The sequence below is a fragment of the Phoca vitulina genome, unplaced genomic scaffold (assembly GCF_004348235.1).
Source record: "Phoca vitulina isolate PV1807 unplaced genomic scaffold, GSC_HSeal_1.0 scaffold46, whole genome shotgun sequence".
Classification (NCBI taxonomy): Eukaryota; Metazoa; Chordata; class Mammalia; order Carnivora; family Phocidae; genus Phoca; species Phoca vitulina.
The window spans coordinates 8,266,811-8,284,386 of NW_022589749.1; the positions used below are offsets into that span (position 1 = coordinate 8,266,811).

The following is a 17,576-nucleotide window of genomic DNA, read 5'->3' on the forward strand; positions in this document are numbered from 1 at the left end:
TGAAACACTTCTATATGGTATATCTATAGTGGCCATTTCTGTGTCTCCATCACAATCACCCTGTTCACCCCCCAGTCTAATAGGGACAGTAATATTTCCTCGAATTTTCTTAATATTATGTAAAACGACTCTTCTTTCCAGATTGCCGCCTCTAAACCCTTCCAGTATATAAATTCTGGAGATGTCACTAGAGTTGTGTACTTCAGTTTCCTAATGTATGTACTACAGAGTCATACTACATGACCTGACCCTAGTTTCTTTTGGGTTTTTCTTTGAAGGGATGGTGGTGTTATTTAAAACAATAGCCTTTAAAATATATGGTTAAGGGCGCCTGGGTGGCTCAGTCGGTTAAGCAGCTGCCTTCAGCTCAGGTCATGATCCCAGGGTCCTGGGATCGAGCCCCGTATCGGACTCCCTGCTCCGCGGGAAGCCTGCTTCTCCCTCTCCCACTCCCCCTGCTTGTGTTTCTGCTCTTGCTATCCCTCTCTCTGTCAAATAAATAAATAAAATCTTTAAAAATAAATAAGTAAAATAAAATATATGGTTAAAACAAGGAGGAAACTTCCAAACCGCCCATCTGTAATTTTCAATAACTTAATTTAGGTCCCGCGGGGGGAAATCCTCCTAGGTTTTGGATGCTAAACCGTGAAGCAGAGACTACAACTCCCAAGAGACATTGCGTCCACACCCTCTGCGCACGCTCGACCTCAGAGACCGCAGAAGGCACCGAGCCCGAGGGGGCGTGGCTTGGGCCTGAGAGCGAACCGTGGGCGGGGCTACAGGCGTGGCCATAGAGGGGGCGGTGCTGCCGGCGCGGCCCGGAACACGCTAGTGGAGCGGAAGATGGCGGCGGCAGCGGTGGCTGCAGCTGGGACCCCACTTGGTCTGAAGTGGAGGAGCCGCCGGCTCTGACCTCGCTCTGGCTCCGGTGCGCGCAGCGGAGCGTGTGCGAGGCCCCGCGCGTAGGGCAGGGGCGGCGGCGGCGACTGTGCGCCGCCCTGAGGAGCGCCCCGGCGGCGGCGCTGCTGCGGCTGAGGAGAGAGCCGGCTCTGGGCCTCCGCGTCCTCCTGCTCCCCGGGCCCCCCGCCTCCTCGGGGGGGCGGCGGCGGCGATGTTCTCGGTCCTCTCGTACGGGCGGCTGGTGGCCCGCGCCGTGCTTGGCGGCCTCTCGCAGACCGACCCCAGGGCCGGTGGCGGCGGCAGCGGTGACTACGGGCTGGTGACGGCCGGCTGCGGCTTCGGCAAAGACTTCCGTAAGGGCCTTCTCAAGAAGGGCGCGTGCTACGGGGACGACGCGTGCTTCGTGGCCCGGCACCGCTCGGCAGACGTGCTCGGTGAGTACCCGGCCCGGGTCCTCCCGCCCCAGCCCCGGATCCGCCTCCTGGGGACTCCCCTGCTCGGGGCTTCCCCAGTTCTTCCCCAGTTCCTCCGAGCGGTGAGAGGAGCCCGAGAGCCAGTAGTAGCTGTAGGGAGGGAGCGCTTACTATGTGCCAGGCGCCGTGCCAAGCGCCCGTGGTGCGTTCTCCGTTGGAACAACCCCCATTTTAGAGATGAGGAAACTGAGCCGCAGAGCGGTCGCGTTCTGTGCTCAAGGTCACACAGCCTGACGATGTGACCAGTTTGTCCGAGTCCAGAACCGCACTGTTAGTCACTCGGCTGTGCCAGTCCCGACGACCTCGTCCCTTCCCCCGGAGACACCTGCAGACTCCTAACCTCGCTCTTGTTCCCTCCCCCCCTCCTCCCTCCGCTTGCCCCAGAGATCTCTAATTCTTCGCGTGCTCCTGAAGCACGGCCTGGCCACAGGCTGCGGGATCCAGAGCGGACTGACTGTCCTGAGCCCCAGACAGCCCAGCCGCATTCTTTCGCCGCTTCGATGGTGACCAGATCTCCATCCTTTTCGGAGTCTCGCAGGCGGTGGCGCTGGCCTGGTGAAAAAACACTCGCAGTGCATTCTCCCAAACTGCTCTTGCCCACTTCAGGTCATTTGGGGTGGAAGAGAGTCTCCTTGACCCAAAATAGAGTGGTCGAACCTTCTTCAAACTGCAGCGAAGAAAGCCTTGAGAATTGGTTAAAGCATTTTCAGGCCACAGGTGCTTCCAAAGGCCTATTCCAGTGACACCTTTGGCTGGGAGACTAGCGTATGAGCTTATAGAAAGGGCTAAATATAATTAACAAGCAATCAGAAAGTTTATCATAATAGACGTCTTCGGAGACAATGTGTATGCCATAGAATCATATTGCCATTAAATCTCCTTTAATAAGTAAAGCACTTCCTTTGATATTGAAGGACATGCTGTCATTGAACTTGGGTTCAAATGTCACTTTGGTTTCACTTCTTAGGTGAGGTTGAGTTTTTGACTACTTTAAATTTCATATGCTGAGGCACAGTTTGGCATTGGAACAAATGGTCCTGTAACTTTTTATGACAATAATTATTTTTTAATTTGATCTCAGAATAACTGCCTATTATCTGTTTCTACTACATGTAGTGTTTGTGAACAGGGTTACTGGAAAGGTTGTTCTCAGTTTAATTTATGAATGACCCCATTACCTGTGTTGAAAAAATCATTTAGTGTTTAGACAACACTCTTGATGTTAACTTTAAGAGGGTGAGGGAGGATTCAGTAGGTGAAGGAGCTTGTAGATAGAAATCATACAAATTCACTTTGAAGTCAGCTTGACCCTGACTCAGTATCTTTTTTTTTTTTTTTAAGATTTTATTTATTTATTCATGAGAGACAGAGGCAGAGGGAGAAGCAGGCTCCCCGTGGAGCAGGGATCCTGATGCGGTACTCGATCCCAGGACTCTGGGATCATGACCTGAGCCGAAGGCAGCCGCTTAACCGACTGAGCCACACAGGCATCCCTGACTCAGTATCTTTTTTAAAGGGCTGTCAATAGCTGTCTTTTCCCATTACATTTAGAAGCTTCATTTAATGAGCTTGTGACCTGTGCTGCTTTTTCAAATTGGAGTCAGTGCAACAGGATAGGTGATAATGAGCCACTAACGTTCCCCCTTACAAATCTGTGTGCTGGTTTTGTGAAAGATTTGCAATTTGATTAATGATTTGGGGACATTTTAATGAGTTAAATCCCTATGCTTAGGCTTGATTTTAAAATTTGTGAAGGCTACTTTCTTAATGAAGTGGGGTATTTAGAAGGATATGGGGAATTTTGGTCAAACCCATTTTGAAAAAAGTATAAACCTACCATCTTGGCAGAACCCTGCCAAATTTTGTGCTCAACTTTGCCAGCCTGGCTCTGATATGTGGTTTTGGGCAAGAGCCTCTCAGCTCATTTTCCTCATCTAGACTAGAGGAGGAAGGGAGTAGACTACCTGACCCTTAGGGACTTCTGACCATCGGATCATATTTTCTTTTTGTTTTGAAAAAACCTCACGCTTTGTTATTTTGCACCTCAAATAACAGACATTATTTCCTATCGTATTCACATGGGTACCTTCAGTATAGTTCTCCTGTTTTATATTTGGCGCTAAACCAGTGGTTCTTAACTTTCCTTGGTTCATGGCCTCAGGACTTTTGACTGCCCAAGGGCTCTCTACCCAGAAAAATGTGCATGGAGACAAAATTTTGCATAGGCATTCAGTGACTTCACTGACCCCACGAAGTCCATCTGCATACCACTTAGAGGTCCATCCACAGGGACCAGATTAGGAACCACAGCTCTGTAACCCCTCCAAAAGGAATACTGCCAGGCATAACCAGACAGGTGTGACCTAGGGGTGCTCTTTGGTCATATTTGACAAAGAGCCATTTTGAGAGAGAGAATAAGTGTGTGTGTGTGTGTGTGTGTGTGTGTGTGTGTTTGGTGTACAAATCAGGGGAGACAGGTTCTCTAGGACTGTCCTGTTTTGGAAGAGCTCTTCCAGAAAGCCATCTTGGGGGGCCACCTGAAACAACTTCTGAGTAGGCCTCATTTGATCTTTGGCTTCTACAAACCAGTTTGTGTGATGGTGACTTCTGTTTTATTGACACTATCCCATCAGGCAGGTCTGATTATTGCTTGCTATGAAAGAGGTGAGGCATCTCAGCAAGTCCTTAGTAATGCTTTTTCTCTGGAAGTTGGAGTTGTAAACTGAAAAGCATTAAAGGACCATGTTGAATAATGTTATGTTGAACCTCAGTGCTTTGAACCTTCTAGTTCTACAGATAATTCATTTTCTTTGGGTTAACACTGTGTTTGTTGCTAAATATATGTACAACTCACTGTGCTCATCTACAACTCCTTGACTGGAATAAAAGCTGTTTATTTCTTTTTGTATTAGAAAGAGAAAGCTGTTTTATTTCTTTAATTTAGAATTGATCTGTTCTATTAGTATGCAGTGACTAAAAGTACTTGGTGCTTTACAGCATTTTTGTAGAGTCCCCACTGGATTTCTTTTAGGAAAAACCAACTATGGTGGGTGTGGTGAGACATAGGAACCACTCCTATCCCCTGGAAAATTGGCAAAGGTGCTTTCTCTTTATTAGGTCCAACAGGAGTAAACCAATACCAGCAGGAGCTATGTGCACTTTTCCTTTTTCTTCTTTGTTGTGGCTAATCCTGAGTTCTCTCATTACTCTATATGGCATGGATGCCTAAGTACACAAAAATATGAGAGCTGTCCAGTGTGTAATTGCTAGGCCTCCCACAGCTCTAAGCTGCTTAACAATAGAATCAAAGACTGGTGAGAGTCGTAAGACTTAGAAACCTTGGAGTCCAGTGAGAAAATGGAGGCCTACAGAGGGTCAAATGATTTTGCTAAGGTTATTCCACTAGTTAATGGCAGAACTAGGACTAGCACCAAGACTGCCCATTACAGTCCACTTTCCATTGCATCACTAGGTAAGTTTTCTTGATAACATGGGTGAATTCAAAACCAGTCTCTTCAGGTACAGTTGATCCTTCTAATGTTTTTCCTGCTTAAGGGTATGTGTGTGTGTGTGTGTGTGTGTGTGTGTGTTTACAACTTCTGTATCCACACTATGACTCATAATTAAAATGCAACAAAAGCTCCTCTGCATACTAAACCACAGTTTACTGAAACCACTTCTTTAAGAAATGGCAGCATGGTCTATGCTGTGTAAAATCTGACCTCTGAATAGAGTTGTAAAGTAATTCTTATAAAACTGCCAGATGTTTATTGAAGCTTGCTTTAACTTGAAACCTTAAAGAGAAATGAAAACAATTTCATATTCTAGCCTTTGGGTATGATTTTGATTGTGGCCAGGATTTTTGAAGTGTTTTTGTGAGTCAGTCGTTAAGCGTCTGCCTTCGGCTCAGGTCATGATCCCAGGGTCCTGGGATCAAGTCCTGCATCGGGCTCCCCGCTCCGCGGGAAGCCTGCTTCTCCCTCTCCCACTCTCCCTGCTTGTGTTCCCTCTCTCGCTGTCTCTCTCCCTGTTAAAAAATAAATGAAATCTTAAAAAAAAAAAAGTAATAATCTTTTTTTTTTAAGATTTTATTTATTTATTTGAGAGAGAGAGAGAACGAGAGAGAGAGCACATGAAAGGGGGGAGGGTCAGAGGGAGAAGCAGACTTCCTGCTGAGCAGGGAACCCGATGCGGGACTCGATCCAGACACTCCAGGATCATGACCTGAGCCGAAGGCAGTCGCTTAACCAACTGAGCCACCCAGGCGCCCAAAGTAATGTCAATCTTAAAAGTAGTTGTCTTAAGCTATAAGGATTCGTGAACAATATAAGGATCAAAAGTTTATTTAGGAAGTGAATAGATTAGGTAGAATTTTATCTTTTCCAACAGTCATGATAATTTTAATATATTTGGTAGAAGCTCGGTATCTGAAAGTGAGTTATCCTTTTAATAACAAAGTAGTCACATTGGGAGAGTGTGCATGTGTGCTAATTTAAGCCTTTGAAGAAGTCATCTTTGGAATTTCCCTCAGTTAGATTTTAACTGTGTCAGGAAACTAGTCTTATTATTATATAGTCATAATTTTCTGAAAGTCAAATTTTAGCCTTATCTACTTCTTGACAGCAGACGTGACCGTGGTTGAGTTTTTAAAAATTGAAATATAGAATTCCTCTGTCATAACATTTACCTTTTAAAGTAAAAAAAAAAATGGTGGCATTTAGTACATTCACAGGGTTGTGCAACCACCACCACTGACTAGTTCCAGAGCACATTCATCACCACAAAAGAAACCCCTGTGCATTAGCAGTCACTCCCCAGTCTCCCCTCCCTCAACCCCTGGCAACAGAAAGTATAGGCGGACTATAGATTGGCCTCTTTTGGACATTTCATATAAATGGAATCACACAAAATGTGGTCTTTTGTATCTGGCTTTTTTCACTTAGTATATTTTAAGGTCCACCCACATTGTAGTTTGTATCAGTGCTTTGTTCCTTTTTATGGCTGAATAATATTCCATTGTATGGATATACCACATTTTGTTTATCCATTCATTTATAAATGGACATTGGGTTTTTTCCACTTTTTAGCTGTTGTGAATAGTGCTGCTGTGACACATCCATGTACAGGCTTTTGTGTGAACATATATTTTTCATTCTCTTGGGTATATACCTAAAAATGGAATTGTTGGGTCTTACTATAGCTATAACTTTATGAGGAATATAGTTGTTTTTTATATAATTATTTTTATATACTTATTATTTTATCCAAGGGAAATATTTTTTAAAAGGCAACAATCAAATATAAGTTCTAAGGTTAATCAGTACTTTATTTTTTTAATTTTTAAAGATTTTATTTATTTGTCAGGGAAAGAGAGAGAGAGCGCTAGCGAGCGAGGCGTCAGGCAGAGGCAGAAGCAGTCTCCCTGCTGAGCAAGGAGCCCGATGCTTGACTCTATACCAGGACCCTGGGATCATGACCCGAGCCGAAGGCAGGTGTTTAACCAACTGAGCCACCCGGGTGTCCCTAATCAGTACTTTATGCCTGATTTCATAATCTATGTGCTTTCAAGAGAAAATTGTGGAATATTAAGGAAATGGAGAGTTGTGGATTCAGTAAAAGAGCTTTCTAGGACTCATGGAAACAGCAAGGCTTAAGAAGCCACTGACCAGGGGCGCCTGGGTGGCTCAGTCGTTAAGCATCTGCCTTCGGCTCAGGTCATGATCCCAGGGTCCTGGGATTGAGCCCCGCATCGGGCTGCCTGCTCCACGGGAAGCCTGCTTCTCCCTCTCCCGCTCCCGTGCTTGTGTTCCCTCTCTCACTGTGTCTCTCTCTGTCAAATAAATAAATAAAATCTTAAAAAAAAAAAAAAAGCCACTGACCAAAAGAAAGAAGAAAAAAAAAAGCCACACATTTGACTAGTTGCTGTCTGACTTTTCTGAGTATTCTGTCTTTGTGTAATAAATAAGATTACAAGGTTGATGGATAGAGGAATTTTGCTGTTTGGGTTTTTTTTTAAGATTTTTATTTATTTATTGAGAGAGAGAGAATGATAGAGGGAGAGCATGGGAGGGAGGAGGGTCAGGGAGAAGCAGACTCCCTGCTGAGCAGGGAGCCTGATGGGGGGGACTCGATCCAGGGACTCCAGGATCCTGACCTGAGCCGAAGGCAGTCGCTTAACCAACTGAGCCACCCAGCCGCCCATGTTGGGTTTTTTTTTATTAAAGATTTTTATTTATTTATTTGACAGAGAGAGACATAGAGAGAGAGGGAACACAAGCAGGGTGGGAGAGGGAGAAGCAGGCTTCCCGCAGAGCGGGGAGCCCGATGCGGGACTTGATCCCAGGACCGTGGGATCATGTCCTGAGCCGAAGGCAGACGCTTAACGACTGAGCCACCCAGGCGCCCCTGCAGTTTGTTTTTTAAACTCTTGCTCCCTGATATTTTCCTCACTTTGCTATACACATATATTGTACTTTAAAGAGGTTCTTATAAGGCACATTATTTTTCAAGTCATTTCCTCATTTGTTATACTGTCAAAACTACTTTTTTTTTGTTCAGTCTTTAGAGATTCTCAAGCTTAGTTTTAAATTTTCCTAACTTTCAGGTTCTCTCAATGTGTTAATCTTTTTAAAGGATTTTGGATGAATCTTTTTTATAGAGCAAGTAATTGAATTTGAAAGCATGACTGTTTATACTTTTTCGAAAATACATTTTTGTTAAAAGGTTTTAAATTGTAGCACCTGGGTGGCTCAGTCGTTAAGCGTCTGCCTTCGGCTCGGGTCGTGATCCCAGGGTCCTGGGATCAAGCCCCGCATTGGGCTCCCTGCTCGGCAGGAAGCCTGCTTCTCTCTCTCCCACTCCCCCGCTTGTGTTCCTGCTCTCGCTATCTCTCTCTCTCTGTCAAATAAATAAATAAAATCTTAAAAAAAAAATTGTAACAGAAGGTAAGATGCATGTATTGGTTGTGGTGGGGTTTTTTGCAGGGAGAAGGGGCTGGATGGGAGGAGGCTGTTTCCTGAACTTCAGCACTGCTTTATGAAACTGGGCAATACCTAACTTGAATAGCTCCAACAGTATCCAAATGGAGTTTGTACTCAGGTGACTCAAGAAGCACTATACCCAGGCCACAGTATTTGACTTACAACCATGTCCTTTGAGTAAACGCTTATGTCAAGTTCAAGCTAAATGTCAAATGCATTTTATGTAGGTCCCTGTGCCTTTTAGAGAGGCCTTACTTGGGACTTCAGGTTCAGAATTTTCAGGAAAATGCTTTAGAAAAGTAAGTTAACATTAGTATTTCCTTCCTGAAATTTGACTTTTCAAATGAGAAGTTCTAGTTAGTTGAAAACAGTGTGCCTTGTGGATTTGCCTTTCAAAATTAGTGTTAACTTTTGGTCTCATTTTAAAAAGTGGTGCCCTGGATCCTAATTTTTGTCATTAGTAATAAAATTTAGTCATCTGTCTTGTTTGGGAGTTGTCAAATATTTTATTTTATTTTATTTTATTTATTTTTTTTTTAAAGATTTTATTTATTTGACAGAGAGAGAGATAGTGAGAGCAGGAACACAAGCAGGGGGAGTGGGAGAGGGAGAAGCAGGCCTCCCGCAGAGCAGGGAGCCCGATGCGGGGCTCGATCCCAGGATCCTGGGATCATGACCTGAGCCGAAGGCAGACGCCTAACGACTGAGCCACCCAGGTGCCCCGGGAGTTGTCAAATATTTTAAAAATACAGTAGTTTTCTATCTCCTTGAGAGCTAAAATCATTTGTTTCCTATTAAACAATACACACGATTTATAAAATTGCATCATAAATCAAGACTTTTTGCAAAAACTGACTCACTGCAGAGGGCATTGGACTGATAACACATACTTAATCAGTTAAACTTGATTTGACAAGTGGCATAGCTCTTTCAATTTATTTTAAAATTTTGAGGAAAAAAAGATGCTCAGTTCTTTTGAATAAGATCCCAAATAGGATTTTGGGTGGATTGAGAGGTGGGGGTACAAAGCTTTTCCTTAAAGAGTGAAAGTACTTCACTCTATTTTTCCTAAGCATTATTTAGTATCTTGACACAAAATATGATTCATCTTATCAGCTTTATATATAGTGATTTAGATTTAACAGCGTGTTTTTGTGTTTTACATTATTTAATCTTTTAACTATGAATAGCTGCTCTTACCTCCACTTAATCTGCATCTGTTTCCTTTTCTATAAAGTTGTTTTTTTTTTTTTTAGAATTTATTTATTTATTTGACAGAGAGAAACACAGCCTGAGAGGGAACAAAAGCAAGGGGAGTGGGAGAGGGAGAGGCAGGCTTCCCGTGGAGCAAGAAGCCTGATGTGGGACTCGATCCCAGGACCCTGGGATCATGACCTGAGCCGAAGGCAGATGCTTAACGACTGAGCCACCCAGGCGCCCTCCTTATCTATAAAGTTGACTCATCAATAAGGTCAATACAGCTAGTATCATAGCTGGGACTTGGACCTAAGTTTCCTGCGTGTGTGTCTAGTGCTTTTAAGTAAATGCTTTTGTTTTGTGCTTATAAAAATAACACATGTTCAGAAAAGCATAGTATAAAACACCTGTAACTCATAACTAAACTATAGTCAGTGTGGTTTCCTCCAGCTTTTGTATATATACAATTGTATGTATACATACTATTAAATAAAATTGAGCTAATATATATATATAGTCTGCTTTGTAATGTTATTTTTATGTAACGTAAATGGAGCATATTTCCATGCGTCATTGCATCGTATTTTTTCTGCACATATAGCCCATAATTTGTTTAATAACCAGTTCTCTGTTTTTAGTTATTTAGATTATTTCCAGTTTTTTTTTTTTTATTTTATTTATTTATTTTTAAGTCTTACTTATTTAAGTAATCTCTACACCAGCGTGGAGCTCGAACTCACAACCCCAAGATCAATTGCATGCTTTACCAACTGAGCCAGCCAGGCGCCCCAATTTCCAGTTTTCTGTTTTAAGTAAGATTAGAGTGAATGAGTATCTCAGCATCTGAATATTTCCTTAGGATAAATTCCTTGAAGAGTTCTTGAGTCAAAGGCTATGAACATTTGCAAGGCCTCTGATATAAATATTAGCATGGGTCCCTCCAGAAAGGTTATGCTAATTTATACGTTTCCAGTTGTTATGAAATTGCTCTCATCAATAAGCTTATTGTTGATCTTGAGTCTGTCACATTTAACAGTTTATAAATTTACCAGGTTCTTAAATAGTTGTTTTTGTGGTGAATAAGTTTGGTGAATAGTTCTAGAATTGATTGGATTGTTGGTATGAATCCCACGGACTACAAAATGACTGCAAAAACTTTGCCAGAGACTACAAAAGTGACTTACTACAAAGAGTGCTTTCTGTTGAAAGACCCAGTATTATTTTGATTCAGGCCAATTCCAACACATTTTTGTACCGATTTTTCTTTTACTCATTAACAGACTATTTTGAAAAGAAAGGGAATTTCTTTGTGTGTATGTGTGTACTGCTTTGACTGTGCATTCTGATTTTTCAAGGATCCTATCATCCAGGTTTTTTGACTTATCAGAATTAGTCTATGCTGTCATTTGATGTAGATGAAAAAGAATAGCTGTGCTGAATGAAACAAAAAGTGCTTCTGTTTTCACATCAACGTTTGGATAGCAGTTTTGGATAAGAAAATAGATGTGAGCTATTTGCATAAGAGCTAGAAAACTGTTCATGGCCTCTAAGTTAACCACTAATTGGTAATATGGTCATCAATGTTTCTATGAAATGAAGTCTAAACAAGGATGTTTTATGCATGCATTTTTTTAAAGATTTTATTTATTTATTAGAGAGAGAGAGACCACAAGCGGGAGCGGCAGGCAGAGGGAGAAGCAGGCTCCCCACTGAGCAAGGAGCCTGATGTGGGGCTCGATCCCAGGATCCTGAAGGCAGGTGCTTAACTGACTGACCCAGCCAGGCATCCCTGCACACATTATTTTTAAGAATTCACTTCTCTTGGTTCTTGAGCAGCAACTTTGATCTTATCATTGCTTTTCTTGTTCGTGTACGCTAAATTCACCAGTCAGTGGTCTTTGGATAACAAAGTTAGGGTGTTTTGTGAATACATTCCACATACACATATTTATTTACAGATCATCTGAATTCAGTGAAGTAAATTAATACTAATCCATAACCATCTTTTATTCTTTTATCAGAATTTCAAATTGAAAAATGGTTGGCTGGACTTTTTGTTAGTTAGGCTTAGTTTAATTAGACTTTAGCTTAAAGAAGAAGCATATTCTCCCAACATTTTAGGTGGTTAAAACCAAAGTAAAAGGACATGGGGCAGTATTTTTACTCTGTGAATCATTATTGAAACTTCTCTGAAAACATATATGTGTTGGTGTAATAAGGAGAAAGGAAAATTTGGGAAGGCTGAGATGGAGCCTTTACTTCAAAACTAGTTCATGTAATAAATGTAATGTTGTATGTGAAAAATAAAGCATAGCTGTATGTTAACCTTTATTTTATAGTTTCTAAAACAGTTTCCCTTTTCTTGCAGTACGACTTAGAATCCCAGAATCTTCGATCTTAGAAAAAGGAATTCTTGAGAGAATTTGCCCCCCTGCCCCTTATTTCACAAATGAGAAAACTAAAGCTTAGAGAAGTGATTTGGCCAGTATCCTACAACCAGTTAGTGGCAAAGTAAGCCGGCTGTGGTATCATCCCCTGACTCCTTTTCTGGGTTCTTTCCCTCAAACTTTCTTATAACGGTCTGTGAGAGGAGCATCTTGTAGCTAGCTCCAACCCAGGGCACAACATCTTGTGCAACTCTAAGATGAACTCTTTTTGGAGTTCTCAGATGAAAGTTTGTACACCAGCGTGTTGGTATTCTAACTTTTCAGTACAGTCAACTGAATTTATTGTTTACTGGTTGTTTCCTGTAAGTCCCTGACAGGTGCTGTGAAGAAGACCAAGAACAAGAGAGACTTCAGCTCTGCAGTGTGGCAGGGAAGGCCACAGGAACAGTATAACGAATACACACACATTAGGTGTTGTGGAAGCATGGAGTCAGGTCTCGATAGATGGGTTTTTCAGTAATTGAGGCAAGTGAGAAGAATGGTAAAGCTCTCCAGATTGAGGGATCAGCAGACACAGAAGATTGTCTTCAAACTACGGCTGTTTTGTGGCTAGAGAGTAGTTTGGGCTGGCTGAGTGGGTTTGGAAGGGCAGTTGAGAATTGTTAGAAAATAGGTTGAGACCAAACTGTTGAAGGTCACAATTGCCATATTAAATAACTGGGTTCCATTTTGGGGGGGGGGGTTAGGAAGCTATAGAAGATGTTGTTGCCTTTGTTTTGCATTTGGTTTGGTGGTTTTTGAAGAGGCAACACATTCAAATGGTACAAAATTCAAAAGGTATTCTAAATTTAAAAGGGTACAAAGTGAAAAGTTTCTCTCTTGTCTTCTAGCTGCAAAGTTCCTTTCCCAGAAGGAACTAATGTTATCAGTTTCTGGTGTATCCTTCCAGAGAATTGTTTTAAAAAAGATTTTATTTATTTATTTGACAGAGCACAAGCAGGGGGAGCAGCAAGCAGAGGGAGAGAAAGAGAAGCAGACTCCCCACTGAGCAGAGAGCCCGATGTGGGGCTTGATCCCAGGACCCCAGGATCATGACCTGAGCTGAAGGCAGACACTTAACCAACTGAGCAGCCACGCAGGCGCCCCCCCCCCCAAGAATGTTTTTACATATACAAGTAGGAAAGTGTATATACGTGGAAGGTATTTGAAGAGCAACATGGACATAGCAATCTTATAAAAAGCAAAAAAGAAAGAAAGAAGAAAATGATACAGAGTGTAATGGGAGAATAGGAAAGCAAAAGACCAGTTAGGGAGCTACTGAAATAGTCTGAACTAGAAAAGGCTTTAACTAGGACAGTTCAAAGTAGTCTGGCTTCAGAAACATTGCAGACATATCAATAGGACTTAGTGATAATTGGACGAAGAGGGTGAAAGAGAAAAGAGGAATTGAAGTTGATTTTGAGGTTTTGCATCTGGAAGCTTCCTTAAGTTTCTAGCCTACAAGTGTGGGTGGGTTGGGCTGCCATTAACCAGGTTAGGATATGCAAGAGAAGGATGAAATTTGGGGATGGAAAACAGGATTGCTTGGTGGGAGAGGCATTTCAGAGGTGGAATCATCTGGCTCATGGAATGCTTAAGTCCAGCTGGCCTTTACTGAGTTCTAAGTGTTCCAGCAATGATTCTCATTAGAATTACCTGTGCATTTGGTTTTCATACTTTGCTAGGAGGCCCAGGCCCATCCTAGACAAACTGACTCAGGAGTGGGGCTTGGGTAATCTCAGTGTGCAGCAAGAATTGAGAAGTTTTGTGCCAGGTACTAGGCCAACACCCAGAGATGAAAAAGATGGTTGGTTAGCAATGGAAAGAGACTCAACCCTGAAGGGGAGTTACAATATAGAGAGGGAGAAAGGAGACAGGAAAGCTGTGATAGAGGTGCTGCAATTATTGTTATTACCTAAGGAAATGGTTTAGACCAATTTATCACTAGTTGTTATAAGATTTTTCCATTTAAAATAAGGAATATCTTGGGGCGCCTGGGTGGCTCAGTCGTTAAGTGTCTGCCTTGGGCTCAAGTCATGATCCCAGAGTCCTGGGAACAAGCCCCGCATTGGGCTCCCTGCTCCAAGGGAAGCCTGTTTCTTCCTCTCCCACTCCCTCTGCTTGTGTTCCCTCTCTCGCTGTCTCTCTCTCTGTCAAATAAATAAATAAAATCTTTTTTAAAAAATAAGGAATATCTAAGTCTGAACCCTGGCACATAGTAGGCAGCAGGCACTTAAGAGATATTTGTTAAATAAGGTTATTTCAGAGCCACTTCTGGAAAAAGAAAACTAATTTCTTCAAAGTGCAGGTGGATCTGTTTCTCCTTTTTTAGAGACATAAGTTTGTTTCTTAGTTACTGTTAAATGTTTAATGAGATATTGAATGGTGGTGGATGTGCGATGGGAAAAGCTGAATGGACCACTCATCTTTTATACATTATCTGTGAGTGGGAATTGTCTTTTGGTTGTGCCCACAGATACAAACACTAATCAAAGATTGTTTTTTCTGATTGCTACAGGCTAGGCTATTCTATATGCTGTTATTTAGTCTTTCTGAAAGAGAGGCATAACTCTCTTATTGCATGTTGACTGGGAGCTGAGCATTGTGGCAGGTACTCTTTAATACATTATCCCTGTTCGTCACATCAGTCCTGTGATATCCGTTATTATACCCATTTACAGATGAAGATGCTAAGGCTCAGAGAGCTACCCAAGGACACCCTTGGTACACTTAACTCTAGTCCTGGAGCTGCAGTTTGAACCCAGATCTGACTCCAAAGCCTGTGCCCTTGCCAAGTGTGTATACACTGCTTTTCAAGTCAAATGATCATTTAAAACTTTGTTTTACTGAAGTGATCTTTATTGAGTCTGAATAGTACTTTGATATTAGCTATTCCTAGGCTAACAGTTGAGCAAAGCCCCCTTCATTAAAGCAAATAAAGCCCTCAGTTGAACTAGTTCAGTGGGCCACAGGAACTTGGGTGACTTCAGGCCAGCCCTTTACTTCTGGGGACCTCCTTTATGCCTGAACTCCTGCAGTGTGTTTGGGCTGATTGCTGGTCAGAGGTTCCTGGCAGGAATGTAATAGGCATTTACCTGGAGGTCAGGTTTCTCTGCTCTTAGAGCTTAACCTCACCTTTATTACTGCACTTTATCCATATTAGTCAGAATCTTAGGGAACTGCCCAAATTAATTCTATCCTCAACCTCCTCCCTCATGACTCGTGTTTTCATCATTCAAGGCTCATATCAGGCACTTCTTTTCTCCATGAATACTTTTCCTGATTCCTTTAGCTAGATGTAATCTGATCTTGCTTTAGTTTTTATTGGTGCATATTTATTTTGTTACAGCCATTTATCATAAACTTCTCCAAACCCCTCTCCCCTGCCATAGTCACTACCACTTGATTTTAAGCTTCGTGGGCAGGAAATCTTTTATTACATGTAAATCCCTTTAGCTGCTTTTCGCTACAGTGTCATGTATATAGAAAAGGTTCAATAAACTGTGTTGAATAACTTTAATATTTAGTGTAAGTGTAAAATGTAGCTCTAACTGGATTTATATAGTTTTTGTAATCCCTCCAAGAAAGGTAATATACATACTCATTATTGGAAAATGTGGAAAGTAAAAAGAAGAAAAAACAATTACTGGTCCTACCACTCAAAGATCATTACTTAATTAAACAACATGTAGGAAAAAAATATAATTAGTGTTTAGAAATTAAGGGACAGTTCTCCACTTGGCAGGCTTATTCAGAGGAAATGATGTTCTCATTTTTTTAAAAAAGAGTGTTTGTGCCAGGGCTACATGTGACTCTTGACCTCTCCCAGAGGGTGGTATTTCAGTAAAGGCCAGCTCTTATTTTCATAGAGGGGTGAGAAAACCAGGGAGGTAAATAGTAACCTCTTTGAGGTTAGGTCAAGGATATATAGCTTAGGGGTGCCTGGGTGGCTCAGTTGGTTAAGCGACTGCCTTCAGCTCAGGTCATGATCCTGGAGGCCTGGGATCGAGTCCCGCATCGGGCTCCCTGCTCAGCAGGGAGTCTACTTCTCCCTCTGACCCTCCCCCCCCTCATGCTCTCTCTCTATCTCATTCTCTCTCAAATAAATAAATAAAATCTTTAAAAAAAAAAGGATATATAGCTTAATTGTCATAAATATTAGGTTAACCTTTAAGACCAGAATTCTAGATCTAATCTTATAAATTATAAACAGAAGGAAAAATTCTCTCTTAGCCTAAAGGGCTAGTACAAGTAGGCACACATCAGATAGCTAGACTTTAATTGCTGTTATTTTCTTATTTAAATGTTAAATTATTAGGTGTTATATAACATTTTCTCATATCTAGAAACTAACAGGAGTCTCAGCTTTAACAGAAGCCCTTAATTCTATAACACACTAAGGGCCCTGCCCATACTGTCCATAGTTCACAGTAAGTGTGAACCCGTGATTTGCCTGTTGCTTTCTTCTGTTCAGAAAGCATTGCTAACAGCATTTAGCATTTGGGGAAGATACTGTTGCAGCTCAAAAGGAGTGAAATGACCTTTTCTGTGACTTCACCTTCAACTCTTCAGTTTGTGTGGTGAGAAGGTAATTCCTACCCAAGTCTATAAGATACCCAAGGTCCCCAGGGCACATTGAGCCAAATGTTCCACATTAAGTGTTTGGTATTTAAACAGATGAGCTAAAGTTAGAGGAAGAATATTTTATTTTTAAAAGGTTGGCTTTGGGGGCACCTGGGTGGCTTAGTCAGTTAAGCGTCTGACTCTTGGTTTGGGCTCTGGTCATGACCTTGGGGTCGTGAGATCAAGCCCCGCATTGGGCTCTGTGCTTAGTGTGGAGTCTGCTTGGGATTCCTTCCTCCTCCCCTCTCTACTCCTCCTGCTCACTCTTGCTCATTCTATCTCTCTAAAATAAAATAAATAAAATCTTTAAAAAAAAAAAAAGGTTGACTGAGTTTCTTTGCCTTCACACTGTCATTTCCTTAACCTCTTTTCAGCATTTTTCACTGCTTTTTTAAGGCAAAGCAACTGCCCAGAATAGTCTGGAATTTACCATCTCTAGATAAGGAAGTATTCTGGGCAGTAGGTATGAGGGTGTGTATGTGTGTACATTTTAATTTGATTAATTATGAAGTAATTTTGTGTTTACTAAACTAGAAAGGAATAGCTATTTTGTTTGGAATTCTAAAACATAAAATGGACCATTTATTCCTGCATTGGAGTCCTTATTTGAGTTTTGTTAACTGCCTCAGACTTCCATTTCTTTAGCAGAATTTGAGTTTTGCTTATAGGTTCCACTTTCGCACATTTTATTACGGGGTTGAACCTTTCTTCCTTTCCATTCTTTCAGCTTTGTTACCTCAGCTTTTGAATTAGCTGTTCAGCCTAGAGATCTTGAGTTCTTGACGTAGAGTTGGTCTCTGGAGATTCAGAAGAAGCAGGTTTCATTGTGATTAATGCAGAGTGGTTGCTTTGGGGAAACTTTTTGCAAAGGGAATATATCACTTGCTTGTTAAAGCAGGAAGAACATCACAATCTATATTATTTCACCTCTAGAGAAGTGAAAGGACTGTTAGCCAAAGCAAATTGTACTTTTCTGA

At 41.8% G+C, this 17,576-nt stretch overlaps 1 protein-coding gene across 1 annotated transcript in view; it reads left to right on the forward strand.

Moving 5' to 3' along the window:
• Nucleotides 1-842: 842 nt before the first annotated feature.
• PPTC7 (protein phosphatase targeting COQ7) overlaps nt 843-17,576 on the forward strand; it is a 41,573-nt gene continuing 24,839 nt past the window's right edge. Inside the window, exon 1 of the mRNA XM_032431332.1 lies at nt 843-1,334. Within this exon, the coding sequence (XP_032287223.1) occupies nt 1,112-1,334 (223 nt within the window). The 5' untranslated portion in view covers nt 843-1,111. The remainder of the gene's footprint in view (nt 1,335-17,576) is intronic.